This window comes from Delphinapterus leucas, chromosome 11 (assembly GCF_059928025.1).
Source record: "Delphinapterus leucas isolate spDelLeu-1000000601 "Yukka" chromosome 11, BTC_Dleu_Yukka2, whole genome shotgun sequence".
In the NCBI taxonomy this organism is placed as follows: Eukaryota; Metazoa; Chordata; class Mammalia; order Artiodactyla; family Monodontidae; genus Delphinapterus; species Delphinapterus leucas.
This window is the reverse complement of record NC_143139.1, coordinates 92,399,108-92,419,705: the sequence shown is the minus strand read 5'-3', so window position 1 is coordinate 92,419,705 and position 20,598 is coordinate 92,399,108. Positions and strand designations below refer to the sequence as shown.

Sequence of the window (20,598 nt, the reverse complement as noted above, 5' to 3'; positions counted from 1 at the left end):
TCCAGTTCTTTGTCTCTAGGACGAGACCCTACCCCCTCCCAGTGTCTTGGCAGGGATCGGGAGACGAGCGCCCGTGAAAGCAATGGGGGAGCCCTACAGCGTGGCAGACGTTCATCTCTAAAAGGCTTGGTTCCCCTAGGCTGGTGCTCACAGCTCTGTGGGTTACAACACGAACACTGACTGTCAGAGGTAGAAGAGACCTCAGAAATCATCTCGCCCAGCCCCTAACTTATTATGGACGAGGAAAATGTGAGTTTTGAAACAGACTAACACCAACCGAGCTTTTTGCAGGTGCCAGGCCCTGGACTAAGTGCTTTGTACACATTACCTCAGTCATCCTCAGCACATGCCCGGGAGGTGGGTGCCTCCATCACCCCCATTCCACGGACAAGGAGAGCAAGGCCTAGAGGGGTGAAGTGGCTGGCTCAAAGCCACCCAGCTGGGAAGTGCCAGAGCTGGGACTGGAATCCAGTCTAACTGGAGCCCAGACTTAACCGCAAGGCCACAAAATGAGTCACTGGTGGAACCAAGATTAGGCCCAGGGCTCCTGCCTCCCAGTCCAGTGCTCTCTTAACCATTCTAGGCACTATCGTATCTGCGGGAGGGCCTGCTGTTTGGTCCCACAGACCCCTCCTAGACCAGCTGCAGATCTCAAGGAGGAACGCACAGTTTAAGGCAGACGCACCCTGGGAAATGCTCCCACATGCCACCGTCCTCCCTGTGGGCACCAGGGCATCCCACGCCCACTCTCCTGGCCGTAGGGTGACCTGCCTTGCTATCCACGGCCTTCTTGGCAAAACAGGGGCTAGGAGTTTGCACACACCGTCCCTGTAGCGCCCACTCCAACCCTCTGTCCAACCTACCCCCCACCCTCCAGGAGTTCAAGCGGGCCAGAGCCCCAGGAGGGGCCTCACCTTTCTTCCTGATCATGGCTTCCAACATCTTATCTTCCTCTTCCTCCCTGAAATGAGAAAGGGAAGCTGAGTGTCCCACGGGAGGAAGGACGAGGTAATCTCTCAGGCCCCTCCAGACTCCGAGTCCACGCAGGCTGAGCAGGCGGCGCTGGGATGACTGGCAGTGAGGGCCCCGCCCCCAGGAAGCCCCAGGGAACCCCTCCCCCAGCCACATCACCTCTGCCGGTCCTCATCTAGGCAGTTGACGATGGCGTTGCGCTGCTCGATGAGGGTCACAAGCTCCTGCATCAGCACCTTCTCTCGGACCCGGTCCTCTTCTGTCCAGTCCTTTTCTGCCCAAGGAGAAAAGTTGGGGACATGAGTCCCAGGAAGCGAGGAACTAACGCCTAAGTGCTAAGGGTGGCTGCAGACCAGCCCCACGCTGGACACTCTGAGGGAGGGGGCCCAGATGGGTGGGGATTACAAATTTTTGGAGAAATGAAGGTTGTCATAGGAGAGACCAAGGATAGCAGTCTGCCTACCAAAAAAACTCTCCAAGGGGGCTCCGGGAGGTCCAGCACAATACGTGTTCTGAGAACAGAGAACAGCACGTGCCAAAGAGTTTCCTGCTATGTTCATGCACTCATTCAACAAATGTTCACTAGATGGTTTCTTGGGGGAAGGGTTCAGGCTGGGTCTGCTGAGAGCCTCCAATGGCGAGCTGGCCAAAGTGGGGCAGCGGGGGGGAGATAACAGGGAACCCCAGGGGTCCTCATGCAGGAGAAGCAATGTGACCCAAGGGGCATATTGGGACATTCATCTAATGCCATGAAGGAGGGTGGACTAGAGGGGTCCCTGGGGGCAGGGAGCCCTGCCAGGAGGTGTCCCTGATGTCTCAGACAGCTGCTGCCCCTCCAGCCTCCTCTCAAGAACCTGAGCCATCCCACAGAACCACCCTCAGAGGCCCACCTGCACCTTGGTATTCCTCTCACCCAGCCCACAGGCTCCCAGGGGAGGGATGCCCACGCTTGACCTTCCCTCCACAACATCTGCCCCTACCACCACCTCTTGCCAAAACTGGAACCGTTGACCCAGCATAGTTCTGGGGACAACGTGGGTTTCAGTGTCGCCACCCCAGTTCACATCCCACTCCGCTGCTTCCCAAATCTGGGGCCTGGGTAAGTTACGTCCCCGACCTGCGTGTGGGAAAACCGAGGCTTGCGGAAGTTAAGTCCTTGACCGGTGTCGCACAGCAAGGGTGGAGCCAGTGCTTGTACCCGGCCAGCCCTTACAGTGCCTTATGGATCTCCAGCCCACCTGGGGCCTTATAAGCCAGTCTCACGCTCCAAAGGCAACAACCAGGACAGGATGACAAGCCCCGATGTGTTGCCACCACACAGAGGACTGGAGAAGCAACAACAAAAAGCCCAGGGCCAGGCTGGCCTGGGGTACAGAGGTGCTGTCCCCATTTCGACCACAAGGTGCCGCTGCGGCTTCCTCTGAGTGGCGGCCACGCCCCAGCCTCCAGAGATTTGGGAGTGATTCATAGGTGGCAGCAAGGAGCTGGGACATTCTGTGACTTCCTCAGGGACACTCCTGCCTCTGGGTCACATCCAGCCTCCCAAGTTCCCTGGTCAGTGGAAAAGCAGGGCCACTGTCCCAGCCGGCAGGAGGGGCTGCGTGTGCAGGGACATGCCCAAGTCAGAGACAGTGGCTAGAAGCCCAGCTCCACCACCAATGTGCAAGACTCTCAGCCTCTCTGGCTCTTCATTTCCTCATCTGTTAAATGGGAACAACGATTCCTACCACCTGGGCCAGAGGAAGTGGTCAAAAGCCCTGGCTCCAGCCTCTGGACACTCCACAGTCCTGTGCTCTCTCTCAGCCCACAGCTGTGCTCACCCCATGTCACGGCCAGACCCCAACTCAGCCCCATGATAACCATCAGCCATCAGCCCCTCATAGGGCACAGAGTGTTTCTACATGCACCGGCTCCTGGGCCTTAGAATACCCTCCCAGGCGGGCACCTTCATCCCTGTCTTACACATGAAGCCACTGAGGCTCGGTGGGGCTAAGGAAGCTGCCTAAGGGCCCCCAGCAAGTTAGCAGCAGAACGCAGGGCTGTGTGACGACACACCCAATCCTCCCATGGCCCCGCTCCATTCCCAGCACATCCCGTCCCTCCCTCCCAGAGTCACCCTGAGCCACGCTGTGCAGGGGCGCTTCCACTGGCCCTCCCCCCACCAGCAGAGCCCTGCCATGCTCTGGCCTAACGGCCATGAGCCCAGAGCTGCCTCTGGACAGGTACCGTACCTGCTCTCCCTTGCTCAGCAAGGCAGCCCTGGGCCCTGGATGGAGCCTGACCCCTCCCCACCAGGAGCCCACCCACACATTCCAGGAGAGGAGGGTACCAAAACAAGCCAGTCGAGACTTCCCTGGTGGCACAGTGGTTAAGAATCCGCCTGCCAATGCAGGGGACAAGGGTTGGATCCCTGGTCCGGGAAGATCCCACATGATTCGGAGCAACTAAGCCCATCCGTGCACCACAACTACTGAGCCCGAGTGCTGCAACTACTGAAGCCTGCGTGCCTAGAGCCCTTGCTCCATAACAAGAGAAGCCACCACAATGAGAAGCCCGTGCACCGCAACGAAGAGTAGCCCCCGCTTGCCACAACTAGAGAAAGTCCACACGCAGCAACGAAGACCCAATGCAGCCAAAAATAAATAAAATTCAAAAATATAAAAAAATATTAAAAAATAATACTTTATTAAAAAAAAAAAAGGGGGCTTCCCTGGTGGCGCAGTGGTTGAGAGTCTGCCTGCTAATGCAGGGGACATAGGTTCGAGCCCTGGTCTGGGAGGATCCCACATGCCGCGGAGCAACTGGGCCCGTGAGCCACAACTACTGAGCCTGCGCGTCTGGAGCCTGTGCTCTGCAACAAGAGAGGCCGTGATAGTGAGAGGCCCGCGCACCGTGATGAAGAGTGGCCCCCGCTTGCCACAACTAGAGAAAGTCCTCGCACGGAAACGAAGACGCAACACAGCAAAAATTAATTAATTAATTAATAAACTCCCACCCCCAACATCTAAAAAACCACAAGCCAGTCTGCTCCTGGTCTCGGTGCTCTCTGCAGGCCTGCCATCCCGACACCACAGACGTCACAGCCCCACGCTGGCCGTGCCGTTCCCTCTCCCGTCTTGGCTTGAGCTTATTTTTCACCTGTTATGACCCAGACAGCACCCCCTGCCCTGTTCCCAGACTCTGCCCGTGCATTCCCATCAGGGCCACTCCCCGGCCCACTCCTCCATGTCACCAGGCCCCAGGGCAGGCGTCTGGGGAGTGGGTGTGGCCACACTCACCTGGCTTGTTGAGAAGGCACCTGAGCTCATACTCCACGTCGGCCTGGCGTTGCTCCAGGTTCTGCTGCTTGAAGCTGGAAGGTGGGAATAAGGTGACTGTTAGTTCTGCGGCTGCCTGCCCTGTGCTGTCACTGATAAGGGAAGAAGGTGAAGATTCCCAGTCCTAAGCTCTCTGGATCCTGGGGGGAGGAGCCAGGAGCCAAGGGGAGCAAGGACTCACACATAGATGAGCTCGGACTCCCGCCGAACCAGCAGATGCTTCTCGTGGATGAGCTTGAACCAGTCCACCAGCATGTCATCCTCACGGCGCTCTGGAAACCAGATGCCCACTGAGGCCAGGGCTGGAGGCAGTCCCCACCCTCAAAGGGGCCATGGCGGCTCCTACCCTGGAAGAGAGGTTCCCCCTACCCGAGTCCCACCCGCCAGGCCCCCGGCAGCTCCCGCACCGTCCGCTCCACCACGCAGCTTCTCCTCCAGCAGGACCCCACGGTGTTCCAGGGTATCCAGCTGACGCTCGATGGTGTCCATCTCCCCATGGATGTCCTCCTCGGGGATGTACTGGTCAGCCTGAACCTGCCCGACAGCGCCCAGTTATCTGAAGGTCAGCCCGCCCTCCCACCTGTTGGCCGCCAGGAACAGGAACTTCCCTCTTCTCTCCGGCCAGCACTGGCCTCCACAGGCCCTGCGCCCTGGCTCCGTCCCACACCCCAGCGTGGCGAGGGACGGATGTAGGGACAGCCACGCCCCTGCCGTGCCCCTGGTCCCAGCTCCGACAGGCATGCCCAGAGGGCGATACAACTTCCTGCTTCTCTCTGGCAACTTCCTCCCCTCCTCTGCCACTCCAGAAAATATATCACAATGTGCGAAAGTGACCCTATTAGACAGAGAAACCTGAGAACACTCTAAGCTGTTTGTCACGTGAATGCTTCAGATCCTTGAACTATTATTAGTAACAATTTAAATGCATCACCCAATGCTTTTGGTCAGAGCAGCTAATCTGCTCAAAATCCCCCTGGCTGCAAGTTAATAAATCTCCCAGCTGTGCCTCCCAAGCATGCCCCCTCCAGCATCTGAGGGAAGCTGCCCAGGCAGCCCATCCTGTGGCAGAGTCCCACGGGAAGCCTGAGGCGGCCAAGGGAGGGGGCCCGGGCCCAGGCAGCCAGTTGTCTGGGGCTCCCAGCTGTACCTTGCGTTTGATGAGCGGAAAGCCGTGTCCTGGGGCAGGCGGTCTCGCGGGCTTGAAGCCCTTGGTGGCCTTCTTTACGGTTGGGGACGCTGTGGGTGATGCCTTCCGGTTAAAAGGATTCTCCTTGCAGGAAGACTAAAGGCAGGGAGACGTGGCAGAAGGTAAGTCAGGGAGGGGTCAGTAAGACCCAGGCAGCTTGATCACATGGGACCATGGAAAGCAGCGGGCGGTAGGAATCAGGCAGAGACAGAATCCCCCAGCAGCCAGTCTCTGAGGAACTCAGTCATTCAACAAACACTTCCACTTCCCAGCGCCTCCCGTTGCCGCACTGGATACTTCTCTACATTCCTGTTCAATTCTCACAACCACTCCACAAGGTGGGTAGTGTCGTGCCCACTTTACAGCTGAGTAAACTCAAGTTCAGAGAGGTTAAGTAACTGGCTCAAGGTCACGCTCTTCCCAAGGGCCCAAGCTGCAGTGAGACTCTATTTCAGGCTGGGGCAGCCCTCCGGCGCTGGGGGCAGTGGTCAGGACATGCAGTGTAGGGTGGGACAGAGCTATAGCAGCTCATCCAGGCCTCACAACCACCCCTTTTCCAGCGGGGATTCCGGGGTTCAGCTCCTTGCCCAGGGTCCCCCAGCCAGGAAGAGCAAAAACAGGGAACCCGCTATCAGTAGAGGGAGGAGGAAGGTAGCTCCCTTCCTGCCCAGGGAAGAGCCCCATCCTCTTGCATTTTTCTGTCCTTCTGGGGTAATCCCTGTCCTGAGGCCAGCACAGCCGGGCAGGCCCCCCACTGGGACAGGCCTTGCCTGCCACGCGGGCAGTGCCAGCATCTTCCAACCACCCTCCCCAGGCATCACTTGAGGCCATGGAGTGTTCCCAGGAGTATTTACCGGGCTTTCCAACAGCCGGGGGGAGGGAGGAGCCCCACTCACCTCACCTGTGCCAGCCTGGGGGAGATTCCTTCAGGCTGGCAGCTGCTCTGGGATCTGAAGCAAGGGAAGTGCCAGGCCACAGGGCAGCACCCGCCCAAGGGGCCTGCCTGTCTCCTGGCCCCAGTGTCTCGGGTTCTCTCCGAATCCTGGGGTTAGGGTAAGGGATGGGGCACCCCAGGAGGAAGTCCTCTTGGGCTCTGCCCACACCCTCCACAGTCACACCCAGAGGGGCCCAGCAGGGCCAAACAGCCCAAAGGCCCCTGAGTCCCTCAAGGGTTCTCAGCCACAGAACTCCTTCAGACCAACCTTTCACAGACCTCGGGACAGGAAACATACTGAAAGGCAGCTGCCTGTAGGGGGAAAGGGAGGGGCGTCCAAAATCAACTCCCTCCCCCACCTCCCACAGCAAGGAGCCCTGGGGCTCCTCAGAACATCCTGAGGCCCAGAGATGGGATGGGCCTTCTCCAGGTCACACAGCAGGCGGTGATAGAGCTGGACAGGAGGCAGCTGCCCAGGCCAGGGAAGGTTAAGTGGCATTTGAAAGGTGCACAGGCCAACAGCTCAGGCTCCTCCCCAGACTTATCCTCTGTCAGGTCGGTCAGACCAGGACTACAGCCGGGCCCTCAGAGGGCTGCAGGGTACGGGAAAAAAGGCAGAATCAGAACCTGGTGGTGCAAAGGGACTCTGGTGGCAGGAGAGGCCCCCTCATGAACTAGGTGCCCAGAGGAATGTCCTGACCCCTGGTTACCCCTGGTTCTTGGCGTGACACTGAGAAACAAGTGCTTCACCAGCCACAGAGGTCAAGTGGAAAACGAGCTCCCAGGGATGGGTGTCCAGCAGACCCTCCTCGTGCCCACTGCAGCCCCCAGAGGGGATGGAGCGCGGGGCAAGCCTGGGAAGGGGCCTGGTAAGGGGAGCCCACAGCACGGGCTGTCCGCACCCCTGCAGTGGCACACAAGAGAAGCACCCAGTAAAGCTGTTTCCTCGGCCCTCTGCCTGTTGAGGGCCGACCCCTCCTCTACCCGTCCCCGCCAAAAACAAACTCTACACAAGGCACAGTCATCCCAGTACCCTACCCCGACCTGTCTGTGAGCACCTGGGGGGCAGGGATCGCCACGGTCATCTCACCTCTGGAGCCCAGGCCAGCCCATACACACAGGAGGGACTCAATGAACACCATCTGCCCCATTCTATAGGAGGGAAGACTGAGGTCTCTGGAGAAGGAAAATGACCCCAAGAAGGGAGTCATCCCCTCCCCTCTGTGCTCTACCCCCGGCGGCCTTGTAGAACAATCATCTAGGCCTGTCTCCCTGAGCAGCTTGTGAGCCCCTACAGGGCAAGGACAAGGTCTCAATGCCACTGTGCCAGGGTCTGGCACAAATAGGACCTCAGTGAATGGAAGGGTGAACGGAAGGATGTGTGGGTTAAGTGGTGGCTAGTGGATGCGTCCCAAATGGGCACGTGCAGGTGCTAGGCAGGTAAATAAGGGCTAGATGCCTCAAGACATGGAAGACCAGGCAAGTGGAGACATGAACAGATGGACGGGAGGTCTGGCTAATGGATGAAAGGATGGAGAGGTGGAGCCGTGCCTCAATGAACGCAGTGGTGAATGGGTAGATGGGCACAGCCAAGGTCACCCAACAAGTCAGGGCCAGCAACGATGGAAGGATCAGAGACCCCGCCCTGAGACCAGGCCCATGGCCACTAGACAGGACAGCAGCCTTTAGCGAGGGTGAGGCACTCACCTTTACCTGGAGCTGTGGGGACGAGGTTCCAGGGGAAGGCGCAGGGCTCTTGTCTCCAACCAGCATGAGAGGGGTGGGAGCAGCGCCACTGCAGGGCTTGGCTGGAGGGGGACCTGGGCTGCCCCTAGTATTGGCGGCAAGGCCAGGGCTGGCTTGAGGTGTCCGGTCCACACTGGGCTGCACCAGCTCCCCAGAGGAGGACAGGGAGGAGTTGGCAGAGAGGCTGGCCGAGGTCCCAGGGCTGCCCGGCGCATGGACAGCAGGCTCTGAGGAGCTCTTGGGCACAACTGGTGGCTCCAGAAGCTCCCCACTTGGGGGCTGGCTGGAGCTCTCAGATGACAGGCTTTCCACGCTGAGGGCTGGCGACGGGGTGGCTGAGGGTGGCTCCGAGTGTGACAGGCGGGAGGTGTGGAGAGCTGTACAAACACACACACAAGTGGGTGCCACGTGAGGGGGCACAGTCAGGCTTTCCGGCCTCACCTAACACGCTCCACTCTCGACAGAGCTGCAGGCCCTGGCAACCCAAGTCCTCCACATCCAGACAGGCAAGAGCCCAGAGGACAGCAAAGGTGTGACTGGACCAAGGTCACTGGCAGACAAATCATCCCAAGTCACCCTGCGCTCCTCGGGCCCTGGCATGTGCCTCGTGGCACATCGCGGCCCTGGTTTCCTTACGGCCCTCGCTTCCCCATCCAGCGTGGCTGCAGCCTCCACTTCCCCTCCCACGTCTGATGTGACCCAAAGCAAAGCCAAACTGAAAAGGCCAAAAAAAAGCCTTGCTTCTGTCTGCCTTCTCTGCCTCTGACCCGAGCAGAGGTGGGAGGGAGAAGCAGGCAGCCCTGGCGGTGGCTGGCGCCAGGCCAGGCACTGCCCCATGCCAGTTTCATCCTCATGCGTTGAGGGACACCATGCTTCAGAGTATCTTCTGCGCTTTCCCAGGAGGCAACAGACTCAGAGAGGAGAAGGGCTGGGATTGGACCAAGCTGTATCCGACTCAGAGCTCATCCCATTGGCTGCATCTCCCACCCGGCATCACCTCCAATCAACTGACCCACCACGCTCAGCTGGAGGGTCCCAGGGCACCAGCAGGGGCCGGAGAGGGGGGCCTGGGCCACCTGAACACCGGCCTCCGGTCATCTCTAATGTACCCTCGGACCCACTGTCTGAGGGGCTCCCACTGAGGTCTCAGAGGCAGCTGGACCCCAGCCGTGGTGGAAGGTGGCCAGGCACAGGGCCCGAGAAGATTGCAAGACGGCGAGAGGGAGGGCTGGGCGGAGGGAGGCACAGCGCCTGGGAGCTGGCCCACCACCTCTATATCCCGGATGGGGAGACAGAGGACAGACACAGGGGAGGAACTGCTCAGAGCCACTAGCACCCGTGCCACGCAGCCAGGTCAGAGCCCGAGGCGCCTGGCAACTGGAGGAGAGTGACTAGATGGGCAGGGCTGGAGCTGCCCAGCGCTTTCCACGAACCTAACTCGGTGTTACGTACATCGATGGATAACACGTTTAATTCTCACAACAGCCCTGTGAGGTGGGTTACAAAGGGTTAAGAGTATAGTCAGGCGTCTGGGTTCAAATCCTGCCTCCACTGCTTAAGTGCTGTGAGGCTTTGGGCAAATCACTTACCCTCTCTGTGCCTCAGTTTCCTCACCTACAAAATGGGGTATAATATCTACCTCACAGGTTTGCTCAAGGATTGAGGACAGACATGACACACACGGCACCTGGCCTGGAGGGGATCCTGTGGCACCACGTGCCCTTCCCTGGCCTTGGGCTGACCCAGGTGCCCAACCCCAGAGTCCCAACTGTCAGGAGAGCTCCCGAGAACGGCACTCACCAAGGGGGGATGCACTGGGTGCTCGGGGGGCGGGGCGCTTCTTTGTCCTGGGGCTGCTCGTGGGGGTGATGCCGTACCAGGGGTGCAGGGACTTGAGTGTGGACTCCGGGTGAGTCGGGGCAGGGCCGGTGGCTGCACGGGGTGCAGCTGGGGGCTCTTCCTGCTCCTCCTCGAAGGGGTTGTAGGGCTTGGGCTCCGGGCCAGCCACCTCATGCACACCTCCGTTCTCCACCTGCCTGCTGTCCCGGCCCGGGGGCGGCGGCCCGGGGCTGCTGCTCGGGGGCAGGGGGGCTGGCTTCTTCTTCGGCTCTGCCTGCACCAGTGTGATCCATGGGGGGTCTTTCCTGGGGGCTGGTGTCCTGGACAGAGGCAGGAAGAAGCAGAAACCGTTAGGAGGCAAGGGGGGCATGTCCTTCTCTCCCCAGACAGTCTTGAGTGCAGCCCAAAGGGGGTGGATGAGAAACTGCACCCTTCTCCTCTCCCACCCCAGCCCAGTGGGGCCAGTCTGGGCCCAGAGCTGAAACAGAAAGAAGGGGGCCTCTCCCTTCCCCTTCCTCTGTCTCTGGCTCTCTCTCCCCGGCCCTCTCTCTCATGGACCATACAGGGGAAACACAGCTCCCAAAGAACAGCTGGCAACCGATGTCCTCGCCTGTGGCGCAGGGTCCCAGGGCTGGAGGATCTGAGCCAGGTGTACAGCTGAGCTCTGCTGTGTCTTCTATACTCTGCTGCTGACTCGCACGACTCCAGGAGCGAGGCCTAGGCCTCCCTCGTTCCACAGGCAGGAGAGGGGGTCCCAGGGGAGCCACAGGGAAGGGGGTGTGGGCACAGGCTCCTGCCCCCAGAGATGAGCCCCACCCCTTCTCGGGAGGGTGTGCTGGTGGGTCACACGGCCTTGTTACCCGCCCAGACCCCAGGGTACTCCCCTTCCCCCTACCAGGGCCCTGAAACCCCTCAGGGCCAGCATACCTCTCTGACAGCTTGGGTGTCCCTCTGGGCTTGGGGATGGGGGGTTCATGCAGCTTCCCTAGATGGGAAACGAGAATGAAACAGGTCTTCATGGCAGCCCAACAGCACAGTGGGGCACCAAGGGAGCCAGCCCAAGTGCCTGCCTTACCAAGGATGCCCTTCCGTCCCACCTAGCAGGTCATGGACTCCAGGTGGCCATGGCAACCTCACCTGCACCCTCCTACCTCCCCAGCCCAGCACTCAGGGAGATTAGATAAACACCAAAGGTGACAGGTAGAGAAGGTCAAAGGGGCAAGGCCAGGACACCTAGAGACCCCATTCGTATTTCAGTTAAGAAGGGGGAACCCTGGACTTCCCTGGTGGCGCAGTGGTCAAGAATCCACCTGCCAGTGCAGGGGACACGGGTTCAAGCCCTGGTCTGGGAAGATCCCACATGCCGCGGACCAACTAAGCCCGTACGCCACAACTACTGAGCCTGCGCTCTAGAGCCCGCGAGCCACAACTACAGAAGCCTGCGCGCCTACAGCCCGTGCTCCGCAACAAGAGAAGCCACCGCAATGAGAAGCCCGCGCACCACAACAAAGAGTAGCCCCCACTTGCCGCAACCAGAGAAAGCCCATGCGCGTCAACCAAAAATAAATAAATTTATTAAAAAAAAAAAGAAGGGGGAACCCAAGTGCCCCTCTGACACTTCCCCAAAGTGGACAGAAAATATTGTTTCAACTCAGCCCCAGGGTCACCTCCTCCTGCAAGCCTCCCCTGACTCCCAAGTGTCCTCCGTGAATCCCACCATAGCCTCTGCTCCCCCATCTTAACAGACATCTACATTCTACCAAAATCCTCATGGCTGTGTCCATCTCTCCCTCGAGACTGGCAGCACCTCAAAGGCACAAACAGGTCTGAACAGTATCTCTATCCCCAGCGCCCACCTCAGGAACGGGCCTCCACGAGTGCGGAACAGAACGAACAAGTCCCAGGGGGAGACCCTGGGAGTCTCCCTCCCCTGGGCCTCCTCTGATAAGAGTTGCCCAGCACGTCTCAGGTTACAAGGAACCATGTTTCCATGAGCTCATGGAAGCCCAGGGAGGTCATGTGGGAAGGTCTGACAATGAGGGGTGAGGCAGGGGTCTCCACTACAGAACAGGCCAGCCTGGGGAGTGCCCCAGGGGCCCATCTGACCAGGGACACACCCTCCCCTACCCCCAGCCCCTGAGCTGTCCCCTGCCAGACATCCAGATGTGGACAAGCACACAGGCTGGGCCTGGGAGGGGAGGTCACCTGAGTGTGGACACAGAACCAGACACACTCGGGACACAGGCACACATGATGTACACTCCCTACACCCTGAAACTGAAGCACACAAGATGGACACAAAAGGACACACATCCTGGGCACACAGAATGGGGCAGGAATCTGTGTCCTTGCAGCATGGAGAACAGAGCACGCACCGAGGGGCCTCAGTAACTGTTTGTTGCGTGAATTAATAACCTCAGCACCACAGTCGTCCCCAGCACATCCACAGCACACACAGGCAAGGACAGCACGGCCCCACGAATACTCCCAGGCACGTGTACGTTTAAACGCCAGGCACATCTGAGGAAGCGCCCAGCCCCAGTCGGGCCCTTGCTCACCATTCACCAGGCCGCTGCCACCTCCCTGCTCCACCAAGTTCTCCTGCTGCAGGCTGGACCGGGGCCGGGGCGTGGGGAGCGTCAGGGCTGTGCTCTCAGAGGCCTTCCTGGGGGCAGGTGTGGGGCGGCTGCCCGGGGTGCTGGCCAGCTCCTGTGGTTTGCCGGGAACCTGGGGCTTGGTGGGGATCTGGGGTCGGCCCTCGGGGCTGGCCTTGGGTACGTCCACCTCGGGCCCTGCAGCTGCATTAGGGCTGGGGCCGCCTCTCTCCACATCCTTGGCTTCTTCTGTAAGTTGCTGCTGCTTTGGCTGCGGGGGGAGTGCGGGCCTGGCCCCTGACCGCCCACCAGGGCCCAGCCTGGTGCAGCGCTCCGCACACACGAAGGTGCCCTCCTCCGGCCCACTCCTGTAAGCTCCGGGGAGCAGGGTGCTGGAGCACCGCCGACACCTGCCAGGGAAAACAGGGGTGGGGTGGGATGGGGGGATCAACTTAGCCAGGCAGCCCGGCCCAGGGTGCTGGCTACCCCTCCTCCCAACTGCCAGCCTGGATCCGTCTCAGTACCCAGAACTTCCCAGCGGAAAAGAAAAAGGGTAAATGTCAGAATCACACCAGGACAATAAAACCATGCGAAATCAGCAACATAAATTGTGAAACACGCCTTCAGTTTCTGCTGTAAGAGGAAGCAAAGGTTCCCCCAGCTCCTACGGAGGTTCCATCCAGTGTGCGGGCTGCCACTCATTAGTGGCTCAAGAAATCAATTTAGTGGTTTTCAACCAACCAGGCGTTTTTGGTTTGTTTTGTTTTGTTATGAAATAGAATAAAATAAGATACATCAGAATGTATCACACTTGTTTTATGAAACTCTAATTCCAGTTGTGCATCTATTCATACAAGTTTGATTTCAGAGATGTACTTACAATTGGTCATAGTGTCAAATGTATGTCACCATAAAAAGTATTTAAAACACTGCCCTGATGGCCAGACGTGACTATTTGTGCAATGGTTTCCTTCCTCGAGATTTTTCCCCCATGATACCTCAGTTCTGCAATCAGGTGCCTGGGGTTCCAGGTCCAGCCACCACACACACACACACCGCACACACACCGCACACACACCGCACACACACACCACACACACACCACACACACCACACACACCCCGCACACACACACCGCACACACACACCACACACACACACCACACACACCACACACACACACCGCACACACACACCACACAAAACACACACACCACACACACAACACACACACAACACACACACACACCGCACACACACACCACACACACCACACACACCACACAAAACACACAACACACACACCGCACACACACACCGCACACACACACCACACAAAACACACACAACACACACACACAACACACACAACACACACACACACCGCACACACACACCGCACACACAAAACACACACAACACACACAACACACACAACACACACACACCACACACACCACACACACACACACACCCCACACACACACCGCACACACACACCACACAAAACACACACAACACACACACAACACACACACCACACACACACACCCCACACACACACACCGCACACACCCACCACACACACAACACACACCACACACACACCACACACACCACACACACCACACCACACACCAAACCACACACCCACACCACACAAAACACACACCACACACACACACCACACACACCACACAAAACACACACAACACACATACACCACACACACCACACACACACCACACACACCACACACGCACCACACAAAACACACACACCACACACACACCACACACACCACACACCAAACCACACACCCACACACCACACACCACACACACACACCACACAAAACACACAACACACACAACACACACACCAAACACACACACACAACACACACACACACCACACAAAACACACACAACACACACACACAACACACACACCAAACACACACACACCACACACACACACACACACACATACTCTAAACCACAACTGAATACACACTATAACTCCCAGTCACTGGTTTCCATGAACTATTCAATTCTCTTTGCTGATTTTTTTTCTAACATATAAATCGTTTTCATACATTCTCTAAGCTATTTATATTTTCCCTGCCTCTTATTCCATTTTTCTTAAACCTGGCTTCCCCTGGGAACCACACACTGAAAGCAAGTTGTTACTATGATTTCTTTTTTTAACTGCTTTCTTTAGAAAAAAAAAAAAAAAGGAAGAAAAAAATAAAATAAGATTTTTTAAATGCTTTCTTTTTTCAACAGCTCTTAGAGCACATTCTGCTCCTTAATCACCATCAGGTACTTAGTCTCAAAGAGCTCTGGCCCCATTTCTGTCTCTAATTCTGTGACTGACCAAGTCTTCTCCCCTCACTAGGCCTTCGTTTGTTCATCAGTAAAATGGGGAAAAGCAAGATGCCCCAGCATGATGAGCCTGCCAAGGGGCTTGGCACACCATGGTGCTGGATCTAGGGAAGCTCCCTGCCCCCCAGGGCCCGCCCACTCACCGGAAGCAGTGCCGGTGGTACAGCTTGCCGTCGGCCAGGTAACGCTGCACCAGGTGCACGCGCTGCTGGCAGGCCGCACACGTGCTGCTGGGGGTCCGGCGGGCGCCCTGCTCTGACAGGCTGCCCGAGGAACACTCATCGCCCTGCAGGGAACGGGGTGGACAGACTGGGGGTTGGGTCGGGGTCACCAGCCTTCCTGTTCAAGAACACTCCCTGTTCCCCGCTCTAACGGTGGCCATCTCCCAAGAGTGTGCAGTGCTAACAGACTCCGTCAGAGCCCCAGAAGGGCAGAGGGTGGGGACTGTCACTGCTTTGCACATGAGGAAACTGAAGTCCAGAAAGGGGGAAAGACCTGCTCAAGGTCACTGAGTCAGGATGGAAACACAAAAATCCAGACTTCCGGTTTCTGGGGCCCTGTCCGCCAGGAAGGCAGCTTCCGGCTGTATAACCCCTTTGCCTGAGCTGCTCTTGTCCCGCTCCCGTCCCCACAGGTGGGCCTTGCCTGACAGGTGGCTGCCCTCTTAGGCCCACCTCGTCTGCCTTCTCTGTCCCCCCAACTAGAACCAAGCAGATTTAAGGCCAAGTTTCGCAGCTTCTAAGCACTGTGACCTTGAGCAAGCTGTCTTCGTCTCTGAGCCTTGGGTTCCTACCTGCCAAGTGGAATCCTATAACCCCTGCCTGTCTCAGCCCTGCACATGCTCACTGGACACCCACCGTGGGCTGGGCTCCCTGTCCCTCAAGAGGTCCTCCAGCAAGGCGCAGTTGGGAGCAGGTGGGAAAAGCCCTCTGCACACTGTGAAGTGCTGTCCAGACGTGAAACGCTGGTGTCATCCCCTAAGCATCTTGGAGCAGGGGGCTGGCAGTGAGGCCCCCACTTCCCAGCTGAGAGATCTTGAACAAATGACCAAACCTCTCTGAGATTCAGTTTCCTCATCTGTACGTCAGGACACACAATACCCACCTCCCAGTTTTGCTGAGAGGATTAAGCAGAATCCCCCTAGGAAGTTTAAAGCTCTGTCTCACGGGAATCAAGGGGAGAATTTGCTGTATTGCATGGGAGAGTCCTGTGAGTCCCATGATGGAGAGTCAATGCTGTGGATGCCCTGTGCCCCTCCCAGGCCTGCCATCCCCTGCCCCTACCGCCCTGGCCTGGCCTGTGAGAATCTAGTCCCAAAGCCAACGGGAAAGGGACCAAGAACACCCGCGGAACGCGGCAGTGGCAGCTGTCCCCCCACCCCACCTGCCCACCCCCGGCATCTGCCTACCTGAGCCCTGTCTCCTGGTTCCGCGGGAGTGGGTGCTTTGGATGGCGGGGAGGATGCTGCCAGGCCCTTTCTGGGTGATGAGACCCCGGCTGCCAAGAGACCAGAAAGAGACTCTGAGGCAGCTGGAGACCCTGGAGGTCCAGGAGGCCCAACCTGGCCTGAGCTTTGAGCTCCATGGCTACCACCTGAGGGCAGACCACTGACGCAGTAGGACCAGGCTCCCACTTCACACAGGCAGGGGATGCCTCCTTCCAAACTAAGTGCCAAGGGCAAGCTACCCAACCCTGCCAGGCCTCCGCAAAGTGGAACAGTGACTCCCACTGCACAGGGCAGCATGAAAAATAAGGCACCAGGGACTTCCCTGGTGGTGCAGTGGTTAAGAATCTGCCTGCCAATGCAGGGGACACGGGTTCAAGCCCTGGTCTGGGAAGATCCCACATGCCACGGAGCAACTAAGCCCGTGCCCCACAACTACTGAGCTTGCGCTCTAGAGCCCCCGAGGCACAGCTACTGAACCCCATGTGCCTAGAGCCCATGCTCTGCAACAAGAGAAGCCACCGCAATGAGAAGCCCGTGCACCGCAACGAAGAGTAGCCTCCGCTCACCGCAACTAGAGAAAGCCCGTGTGCAGCAACGAAGACCCAACGCAGCCAAAAATGAATAAATACATTTATTTTTAAAAAATAAAATAAGATAAGGCACCAGGACAAGCACAGAACCATCAGCACCCAACATGTGAAAGGATGGGTAGCTTCCTTCCCACGAGGCTGAACAGGTGAAGGGAAGGAAAGAAGAGGAACCACATGGCGCCGGCCTGAAGGTTCAGGAAGATGGGCTGGCTCCCTGGGGCCGAGGAGCTGCCCCACCCAAGCCCAAGTGGGCAGGTGCAGCCCGGAACCCTGCCTGCACGCCCTTGAACCAGAAGAAACCCATGGCCCAGCCCACCCGCCTCCTCCATGACTCTGCTCCTTCACTACTTCAGCAAATATCCACTAAGCACCTACTCTGTACCCAGTGATTAAAATAAAACCCCCAAATTCAGAGAACTGTATACCAAAAGATAAATCAATACTACTGTATGCTTTTTTTTTTTTTTTTTTTTGCTGTACGCGGGCCTCTCACTGTTGTGGCCTCTTCCGTTGCAGAGCACCGGCTCCGGACGCGCAGGCTCCACGGCATGTGGGATCTTCCCGGACTGGGGCACGAACCCGTGTCCCCTGCATCGGCAGGCGGACTCTCAACCACTGCGCCACCAGGGAAGCCCTATGCTAATTCTTAAAAATAAAATCCAGGGAACTCCCTGGTGGTCCAGTGGTTAGGCGCCTCCAATGCAGGGGGCCCTGTGTTGGATCCCTGGTTGAGGAACTAAGATCCTGCAAGCTGTGAGGCCCGGCCAAAAAAAATCCAAATTCCTCACTGGTCTAAGGTAGCATTGCCAGAACCTCAGGTCACAATCCATTAACGGACCCTGAAATCAACTGAGTGGACTGCAACCAGCATATTGTAAAGATGAATTAGAAGGAAATATCTGTGGGCATCTCATGTTTTAAGGGGAAGAATCGGTTCCTGAAACTTGTTTCAGTGACATATGTGTACATGAACATGGATTATAATGGGAAACATATTTCTTACCATGAGTCATGGTCAAAAATTTTGGGCCCACTCCCTACCACCACGACTACCCCACCCCCCCCACCCCCTACCCCCACCCCAACCCTGGCCTCACCTCCTCCTTCCCCCTCACTCCCCTGGAGCACACAGGCCCCCCTGCTGCCCCATTGCCTGGAATATTCCTCCCCAGATCTTCACATGGCCTCCTTCTCCTCCTTGTTCAAGGCTTAGCTCAAATGTCACCTCCTCAGAGAAGTCCTCCATGACTACTCACCTGAAATAATAGCCACTTCCTCCTCTCGTTGCTTTTTTTTTTTTTTGCGGTACGTGGGCCTTTCATTGCCATGGCCTCTCCCGCTGTGGAGCACAGGCTCCGGACGCACAGGCCCAGCGGCCATGGCTCACGGGCCCAGCCACTCTGCGGCACGTGGGATCCTCCCGGACCGGGGCACAAAGCCGCGTCCCCTGCATCGGCAGGCGGACTCTCAACCACTGTGCCACCAGGGAAGCCCCTCTCATTGCTTTTTATACCATTACCTTATTTTGTTTGCTTATCGGACTTATCTGCAATTATATTAATTACTTTGTTCTCTCTCTCCCTCCCCCATCCTTTAGACTGCAAGCTCTGTGAGTCTGTATCGTTCTCAGCTCTCTCCCTAGCACCTAGCACAGTGTCTGGCACACGGTAGAGGCGAAATAAATATTTGTTAAATGAATGAATAAGTGCCAGGTGCTGGAGTCATGTAGCAGGTCTACAGGGGAGAGGGAGTAATTGAGATACTATGACCAGAGTCTTATATGTTCACCATGGGGCAGGGGGCTATAAGAACACCTGGAGTATATCAGGGCAGGCTGCTTGGAGGAGGCAAAATGTGGGGTGAGAGGATGAGTAGGAAAGAATGTGCCAGAGCATGGGGGGTGAGGACAGGGACTGGAGGATCACCAAGAAGAAAGGCTTAGCAGTAAAGGAATGTGATACATTCAAAGCAGCACAAGAAATTCAGTATGACTACAGCTGGGGCAGTGAGCGGCTTAAGCTAAGTCGGGAGAGGCCCTCAGGGACCCCACTAAGAAACTGGGCTTCATCCTGATGACACCACCCCTGTCACCCTGGTAGGGGGGAGGTACCCCTCCTCTGAGTCCCTCAGCCACTGGGCTTCCTTCCGTCACACTCTGGTTCCAGACTAGGCTGTGGCTCCTGGAGGTCAGGGGTCAGCTGACATGCCCAGGGTCACCGGCCTCCACGGAGCCTGGCACAAGATGAAAGGAGAGCACGGCACGGTGTTGTCTCAGCCACGGCCAGCTTCCAAAGTTACCCAGTACAGTAAAAGTCAAGCCTGGTCAAAATTACCCTTGAAATCCCTCCCCTCACCCAGAAAGTACAGAAGAGGACCATCTGGGGGAGCCTAAGAGCCAGCTTCGCCTCCAGCGTTGGAACACCTCGCTGCATTCCCTCTGGTTGAGCAGCAGGTGGGATAAAAATGGTTTGCATTTAGGGGCCAAGCCGTATTGTAGCACAAGCTGTGCCTTTAGCAACAGGAGTTCCCCACAGGCCCAGGGGGTGCTCTTGCCCCGGCAGAACACGGGGAGCTGAGCCACCAGGGTGACCTCACCCCCAGGGTGCCTGGTGAGGACCGGGAACAAAGTAGGCACCACCGACAGTATTACCAAGGGCCCTGCTCCACCTGCCCAGCCCGCAGGTCCCCGGAAGGAGGCCTTCCAGAGAAGAGCTTAGTAGAGGGAGATCGGGGTTTGGCCACAGGGAACCCTCCAGAAGATAAGACTGAATTGTGATTCTAGGTGAGCAAGCTAAATTCTAACCAATGGAATAAAAAAGTAATAATAATAGTAACCTGGAGTCCTCAATAAGGACCAGACACAGGTCATCCTTCCTCATTTACTCCCAGTAACCCTGTGAGATGGGTGCTGTCCTTATCCTTACTGCAAAGGGGACCCTAAGCCGAGAGGTGACCCTGCGGCCCACTGTCACCCAGACAGTAAATGGCAGCACAGAAACGTTCAGTCCACGCTGCCTCTCACCAGACACTCGGCAGTTGAGAAATACTTTCATTTTTATTTCTAGTAAAATACATATAATGTCATTTGTTCCATTATAATATTAATCCCTAGCATTATGGGGGGGATGGGGAGTAACAGATTATTTTAATCTTTTAATTTTTATGTTTTCTATGTTCTAATTTTCTACAGTAAGCATGTTTTACTCCTAGTAAGAAAAAAAAAAAATCGGTACTTCCTAAAATACTTTTCTTTTAAGAGACGGGCTGAGATTGTCCACATGGAGAGCAGAGGCTGGAGGAAGGACCGACATGGCAGCGGAGGGGCAAGGTGCCCACCCCCAGAGGACCCCTGACAGCAGTGACACAGCGCAGGAGTCGGGACACCCGAACTTGGTTTTCCTGCTGTATGACCTTGAGCTCCTCCCTTCCCCTCTTTGAGCTCATTTCCTCTCTGCGGAAGACAAGGCCCAGGAGAGATTCCCACATGGGGACTCTCCAGGCAGGAGGCTCAGTAGCCACCCAGTGACCTGACTCAGGGCCGAGAAATACCCTTGCAGCCTCCCATCCCCCCACCCCCACCCCCCTA

At 57.2% G+C, this 20,598-nt stretch overlaps 1 protein-coding gene across 7 annotated transcripts in view; it reads right to left on the bottom strand.

Moving 5' to 3' along the window:
* The window catches only part of MICALL1 (MICAL like 1), a 28,447-nt gene that overhangs the window by 1,956 nt on the left and 5,893 nt on the right, over nucleotides 1-20,598 (bottom strand). For 2 of the 7 annotated variants that reach the window (XM_089921298.1, XM_089921302.1), the window contains exons 4-14: nucleotides 16,384-16,472; nucleotides 15,119-15,261; nucleotides 12,553-12,998; nucleotides 10,922-10,979; nucleotides 9,956-10,314; nucleotides 8,117-8,532; nucleotides 5,437-5,571; nucleotides 4,697-4,823; nucleotides 4,471-4,561; nucleotides 4,251-4,324; nucleotides 1,253-3,823 (exon numbers count right to left, since the gene is read on the bottom strand). In XM_089921298.1, coding sequence (XP_089777424.1) covers nucleotides 3,480-3,823; nucleotides 4,251-4,324; nucleotides 4,471-4,561; nucleotides 4,697-4,823; nucleotides 5,437-5,571; nucleotides 8,117-8,532; nucleotides 9,956-10,314; nucleotides 10,922-10,979; nucleotides 12,553-12,998; nucleotides 15,119-15,261; nucleotides 16,384-16,472 — 2,282 coding nt within the window. In that variant the 3' untranslated portion in view covers nucleotides 1,253-3,479. The other 5 variants (XM_089921300.1, XM_089921301.1, XR_016395057.1 and 2 more) reach the window with 5 other exon arrangements.